Source organism: Rhamphochromis sp. 'chilingali', assembly GCF_963969265.1.
Source record: "Rhamphochromis sp. 'chilingali' genome assembly, chromosome: 20".
NCBI lineage: Eukaryota > Metazoa > Chordata > Actinopteri > Cichliformes > Cichlidae > Rhamphochromis > Rhamphochromis sp. 'chilingali'.
The window spans coordinates 7394485-7401547 of NC_137947.1; the positions used below are offsets into that span (position 1 = coordinate 7394485).

The window sequence follows — 7063 nt, forward strand, 5'->3', positions numbered from 1 at the left end:
AATTTTGCCTAATGATACTGAATCTAATTGCACTGCATGTGGTTTCTAATTAGTCCATATTTAATTGTTGTTTGTTTTATGGGCATAGCTGTCTTTGCTCATTAAGTCATGAGAAATATAATTTTTCTAGAATAGTTTTTTTTTTGGTTTTTGATACAAAGGCTTTGTCAGTACATCATGAAATGTACCTTATCTAATCATCTTGGGACTCTACTCTTATTCCTGCTGCTGCACACATTCCCTGTAAGAAAAGATAGCCAGATTACGGGGAAAATGAATTTATTTGTGTTAAAGATTTAAAAACACAAATATGCATAGTGTTTGGTTGTTTGAAATGTGGCAAATGAGTTATGTGACAAACGAAACCGTGCTTTGTTTAACAAACTTGAAGTCACAAAATGCAGTATGTTCTTAGAGAGTGTGAGAATCGAGAGTGAGTGTAAAAAAAGGACCTAAAAGCTGTCATATTTTCAACATAAGAGCGTCAGTCTATCATGTAGCGTTGTTACAGTCATTTAAAATCAAAGACAGAATGGCTGTTTTAGCTGTAACTCAAAAAGCACATGCATCTTAAGCATGCTAATGGCATGGCAAACAAAACAAAGAAGAAGACTCAACACTCCATAGAAGCTAGAATTTAAGAATGCTTAAATGTTTTGACAATAAAAACATAAGCAGCTTTGTCTATTGTAGCTGGTTTTCATCTCAATGATATATCCAGACACCATTTTGATTGCTTTATGAGTCTTTCTCTCCGCGTGGCTATATTTTAATAATTCCCATTCTCCTCTTGGGGACTCAGTGCAGCTCAAGGCCTGCTCTTTGCTGCGGGTTTATCCATTATGTTGAGCACATCGTCCAGGATGGATGGGCCCAGATCGAGTTCGAGGGAGAGGAATGACCCTGTGATCTGGGCTAGGGAATCCTGTGATGTGCTCTTCTCTTTGGTAAACTCAAACTCGAAATCACAAATGCGGCCATCTTCCACCCCACTGTCCCTGTCCACCCACTCTCCATTGTACTTGGAAAGCTCCTGCTTAAAACCAATTGTAATGTCATCGTTAAAGTGTCCGTAACTGTTGCAGTTACCGTTGCCGATGAGACTCCCGCTCCCATCGTAGCTCTTGCCCTGGAAGTCTCCTTTCCCGCTCAAGCTGTCAAAGCTGCTTGTGTTGCTGTTCAAGCTTCCATTAGCTTTACAGATGCTGTTGCTGTGACCATTGATATAATAGGATGATGGATTGTCAAATCTGCTTTCACTCTTGTTTATTTTGTTAGCTTTGGCAACCTCCTTAGAAGGGGACTTATCTGTGTTCTCAAGCAGATCCAAGAGCACGTCAGGCTTTGACTGGAAATCTGTGGAGGGTGATGAGGGCTCATTGTTGAAGATGTTCATGGAGCGCAACAGAGCATCCATCTGCAAGATCTCCACATCTTCAGCTGTGTCAGGTTTCGTGGAAGGTGCCGGTCCCATGATGTCCTCCAATGGCCCTGGTTGCATGGAGAACACGGCAGAAGAGATCACTGGAAGGGTGAGGGCCTGGCAGCCACCGATAGCTGGGAGGGAGATTGCGTTCTTGAGTACTGGTGAGGGAGTCTCGACGAAGGAAGCGTCGCCTGTGCTGTTCGCTCGCAGAAACTCACTCTGGACACTGTATTGTGGGTGGACGTCTCTTTTTCCCGGTAGGAGCTCATACTGTCCCTGGAGGAAGGACATGTCTCCGAAGGCATCTCTTTCCCCGCCCTTGCCAATGTGGATGGTGTGGCGAAAATCCCCGAGAGGTGGACTGATCATATCAGGTGACAAAATATCTCTCAGGCGACATTTTTTTCCCTTCTTATTATTGGTGGGTTTAAGATATATAGGTGCTTTCGCTGGCATGGCTGTCTCTAAAGAGGAAATCTCAGATATGCAGGTTAGAACAGTTGGAAGTCCTCTATAAGTTCTTGATGTTGCAGTTCCCCCAGGGGAGAAGCTCAAGTTACATTCTCAGTTGCACGCCTCCACACAGGACTCCAAAAATGATCGCAGCATTGATCAGCAACTGGCTTTGCGAGCAGGGCTGGTGATGTTCAGCAATATAGAAAGGTCGAATGGGCGCTTTCCTGAAATCAGAGACAAAAGCAGAATGCGTCAGCATTTTTCTAAAACTTGACCTCAGCAATGAAAGGAAGTTGTTTGATGAGAACTGCAGCTGATACAAAACCTCTACTCAAGAAAAAGAAGTCAACACCGGTTCCAGAAATAAACTCTAATACCAAATACTACAAGAAAATAAGACCCTCATCCACACTTTGCATCTAGCAAGCTAGCACAAAGAAGAGGAGGGCTGGGTCTCTAGGCTTTTTTACTCCTCTATTTGCATTTCCACACGTGAGCCAGCTTTGGCCTCCGCAGATCTGGACGTGCTAATGTGGAACAGCTGGACCGCAGATTGAGAGAGAAGAGGCAAAGGAAGGCTTTAGAAGGATAACAGTCTTTTTTTAGGAGCGAGCTACTGCTCAGACACGCACAGAGTGATGGGAGAAGGTGGAGACCCAGAAGAGGGAGTGGGGGGCGATGAAGGGGTTTAGGGGGGATTGTGTGAATGAGGGAGAGAGCGAGGGATTACACTGTAAGTGGATGTTAAGAAAGAAGATGGTGCACACTGTGAATTGATTTGGCTTTGATGAGGTTGGCTCTGATTAATAAGTGGGAGATAGCAGTTAGGTTGCAGCACATCAGACTGAGTAGAAACTATTAAAGAGATTTTGGATTGGTTACAAAGTGCCTGATTGCATGCCGCCGTTTCGAGAATATCACCACGTTGCCTATCGTGTAGTTTGGTGTAGGTAAAAAGAACATTTGAAATGACGCAGGAACCAAGGAGAAAGGGAAAGGAGTATAAAGGAAGGGTGCGTGGGTGATGAGGGGGGTGGGAGGGAGCACCAGTGAGAAGAGAGCTTGCCCATTTATAGACATATTTACTTATGAGAGGTCTGTCAGCAGTGACTGTCTGACAGAGAGCACCGCTGCACAAAAGTGCCTGGGCGGTCAAGTCCACCCCCACTAAAAAAAGAGAGAAAGAGAAAAAAAGAAACGTCTCACTGACAAAACATCCACATTCCTGCTGCTACCGACGCATACAGACACCCTGCAACAGCCTTATCACAGCCACTTTAAGTAGGCTGTGATTATTCAGGAGGCAAATCAGCATGCAGCCAGAGAGACAGACACTTGCTGTGAATTTGAATCCAAACCGCAGCCTGGAAATCACCCGTTTTGACCATGACTTCCTGTGTCTCCAACCTGTTTTGCTGGGTGCAGCATCAAAATCTTTCCACTACATCTTTAATAAAATGTATTTGGAGTACAAGCTTAAATCTTCTTACTGTAGAAGCTGTAATTGGAAGACAAATATATCTATCATCATCTGCAAAACGCTGGTGAGCTATACACAGCTATGACATGTGTGAGTGTGTTAAATGGCAGCTCTGCTCTCTGAGGGTTCTTGTCTTATTTGAGTGCCGGTGTGAGAGTGAGTGTTTGCGCGAGGTGCCTGAGATAGCATTTTTGAATGCATGCCATGTGTTTGAAGAGCGTGTTTGTTTGCTAATAGTGAAGGGGGAGAAAGGGAAGGACAAGAGAGGAGGGAGTAGAGGATGTGCTGCAGTATTTAATGGGGGTGTCGGTGTAGGGGGAGCATGGCAAAATCCTGTACTTGTTTAGCTCAAGCATTTCTCATACTGTATCTTGTTTTCTTCCTTTTCTCTTTTTTCCAGTTTTTTTTAAGCATCTCTCCTCTGTTCGTTCTGACCTTGACAGCTGATGCTCACTGCAGTGGGAAGCTGGGCTCGGGTAGGAAGCGGAACAAATACAGCACCAAGCCAAAAGGCTTCCTGTGCACTCCAAGTGCACAGCACATCCACATGTGTTATACATTTTTTTTACTGCTCTTCCCAAGAGCAGGAGGTCACAGCTGCCCTCCTGGATGAAAACCTTCCTCTCGTACATCCTTATTGATTATTGCACTGTTCTGATTAAATTATTCCAAATGCCTGGCTGTGCTATTCTCTGGACAGCCCGTGCATTGCAGCAGATGATGATGTCGGCCTAAATCAATAGTATGGACAGAAACGGTCTAGCCACAGAGCGGCTCAACACTTGCAACTCTCACAAGGAGACATATGCTTTACATTCTAGTCAAGGTCAACACTTGTGGCCTGTAAGAAGTCAGCTGGTACGGTGAAAGCCTGAAGGTCTGACCTTCACATCAGTCATCCTGCTGGTGGCTCAGTTGGCTTATATGGCAAATATGACTGGAATTTCAAAGGCCACCAGCAAAGTACGAGGAAAAAAATGTCCTCATGTTGGTCTTTCAAGTATTGGTTGCCTGTGCATGCCTACAGTGGAAACTCTATATGGACGTTAACTTAATGAGAAATTGACTAATTTACTATTGATTTGTGTGTATGTGGGGAATCACAGCAATGGTAGGCTAAGCTTGTGTTGGCCCAAGTGGTAATCAATCAATTGCAGCTCCTCAGGGTGTTCCAGGATGGACCCTCATGGGCTCCCAACCTAATGAATCCATTTGTGACTCTGCAGGCTGTTAATAGTTGAGCAGGTATATTCTAGTGTATCTCACAGCCAAGTCTAGATTTGCACCCTCATTTTGGAGCTACTCCAAAAACAGGCTGCAAGGCAAGCATGTGCTGAGAGGTCTGACAACCTTCTGGCGCCACTGCTGCAGAATGCCGACCAGAGCATTTGCACTGCCCAGGAAGTGAGGCTACGATGGCACCTTCCTTTCAGAATAGCTTGCCCCAGCAGCCGGTCATTCAGCTGCTGGATAAAACGACTGTGTCATTGGGTCAGCAACAGCTATCTGTCTGGGCATGAAGTGATCTGGAGCCACTCCAGCCTCTTTAAAAGTAGAGCTTTGCCTCATCAGTTCAAGCGCAGAGGCTTAGATACAAACAAGGGGGCAGCAGAAGGAGCGAGGTGATGAAAATGGGGTTGGCATCTGGTAATTAAACTAACAGCTCGTGATTTGTCTGGTTATTTCTGGACATCTAAAAGTCACGTGCAGTATAACTGGGCCAGTATATTTAGAGAGGCTGTGTAACTTTACTGTGGCCTATATAAATGCTACAGTTTGATGACACTTTAGGGTTCACCGGTGCTCTAAAAAAAGCGGGTGCAGCTGCTTAAAATATGACCGGTATATGACTTCACCTGTTTTTAAAATAGAAACTTGGCATCCCCAAAAATATCCCTCCAGTGATGGGATTACTGTGCTGGCATATCATCAGTGCTGCTTAAAAATAAATAGCATGCTATTAGCAGTTGTAGCTGGTCTCAGTTCCTCCCACTGTCTCTACAAAGCAACTTCATGAAAATTTGAAGTCTCCACATACTCCTCTGACATCTAACCATGGCCTTGACTTCTATTACGCCTTTGAATAGCAGAAAGACCCTCATTTTGGGGCTGTTATAAAAAGCAAATGCACATACCACACAGGGTAATGGTAGCCTTACAAAATAGCCCGAACTCTTTGTTACATAAAAAAAACACCAAAAAAACCACCCTCAATTATAGGCAAAGGCCTTACTTTCGAGGGGCCTGGTGGTGGTGCTGGGAGTCGGCTGAATAGCAGGGTGGAGTATTTGCTCTGCCCCTCTTTTTCACTCCCCTTGTGCCACCCGCAAGCATGGCCAACACTTGCTAGAGTTATCCTTGGCAGAGATGAGCAGGAAAAGTATGAAACATGAAGAGAAAATAAACACATACTGGCAAAGAAGATGTGTTTTTTTTCCCTTCCTCTTCAATATAACCATAAAAACCTCCTCAAGAATCTGCGTCCCTAGACAGATGAGGGCTAAGCCAGCTCTGCGTTTCACAGGAACATGCCTTAAGCGTGTAGTCGGACTAAAAATGTCTCTCTTGGAAAGCGGCAAGGGTATCATGTTGCTCTGAACAGTTCAGCTCTTGTGTTACATGTATGCCAGACAAATGCTTAACTTACCATGCACGCTTTTACTGTTACCAAGCAATATTTCATTCTGCTACAATTACTCACTCAGACCCCAAAAAACTCACTTACATCCCATTATTGTTCTCCAATTCAGATTACAGTACAGCAAGAGAGTGAGAAATGAAAGTTGAAGTTCCTTCTGTCACTCACCTCAGATGCTTTGTCGGGGGAGATCTGGAGTCTCCTTGATGTCGCTGCGATTCTCCTGAAAGCTGCAGCTCCTGGTTGATATGCGTGCTTGTATGTGTGTGTGTGAGAGAGCTCAGCGGCTGCTGTGCTGCTCCTGTGGCTTGTTGACACTGCCCTAACGTCTCTGCCTCGAGGCTGCACTTCTGTCGACTGGGACGTCTGCCGGACAGCTGTTTTGGAATTGCTCTCCGATTTCTCACTGAAACAAGTCAAGTCTCCTCCCCTGACTCCCACTGCTTCTTCCTCTCTCTCTCTCTCCTCTCGCTGTCTCTCTCCCTCTAGCAGCACCTGTGCATGTCTGTCCTCTCTCCTCCCCCGAGCTGGGATTTTTTAGGCTGCTCTGCGGTGTTTGAGGATCATCCTTGCTTCCTGTTTCTTGGTGGAGCTGCGGTGCTGAGCGAGCGCAAGCTCTGGTCTCGCAGTCCCAAAAAAATTAGCACTGCGTGGAGAAGAGCAAATTCCTTAGGGGATGTCTGGCTGTCTCCTTTCTAAATTAGTCCTCCGTGATATACGCTGGGAGTTTGCGTTCCCCTCACTGCTTTTCTGTCTCTCCATATCTGATAAGAACTCCTCTGTTAACATAGCCGGCAGACACGCTGGCTGTCTCCAGAGCCTCTCTAACCTTATCTGTCTATCACATGTGCACACCCATACTCTCCAATTTTTTCTCTCAAGCTGAAAGCCTGCACTCCAGTGCCTTTTTTAAAAAAATTTGTTTATGTTGTGCATAGACATTTTGAAAAAAAAAAATTGCAGCAGGCTGAGGCAACACCGTGTGACTGAACTAATTACTGCAGAGTGCTGCAACACTGCAGCACGTGCAGGGGACATTTACAGTCAGACTTACAGGAAGCAC

At 45.2% G+C, this 7063-nt stretch overlaps 1 protein-coding gene across 1 annotated transcript; it reads right to left on the reverse strand.

The window, feature by feature from the left end:
* Nucleotides 1-244: 244 nt before the first annotated feature.
* Nucleotides 245-6725, reverse strand: cdc42ep3 (CDC42 effector protein (Rho GTPase binding) 3). The gene is made up of 2 exons (XM_080869736.1): nt 6169-6725; nt 245-2106 (listed from the first exon to the last, which is right to left on the reverse strand). Exon 2 carries the CDS (start codon nt 1880-1882, stop codon nt 809-811), a length of 1074 nt encoding a protein of 357 aa, XP_080725862.1. The 5' UTR covers nt 1883-2106; nt 6169-6725; the 3' UTR covers nt 245-808.
* Nucleotides 6726-7063: the final 338 nt, after the last annotated feature.

What these genes read in the sequence shown, in the direction of transcription:
- cdc42ep3 (XM_080869736.1), bottom strand. Translation starts at nt 1,882, where the DNA reads ATGCCAGCGAAAGCACCTATATATCTTAAACCCACCAATAATAAGAAG.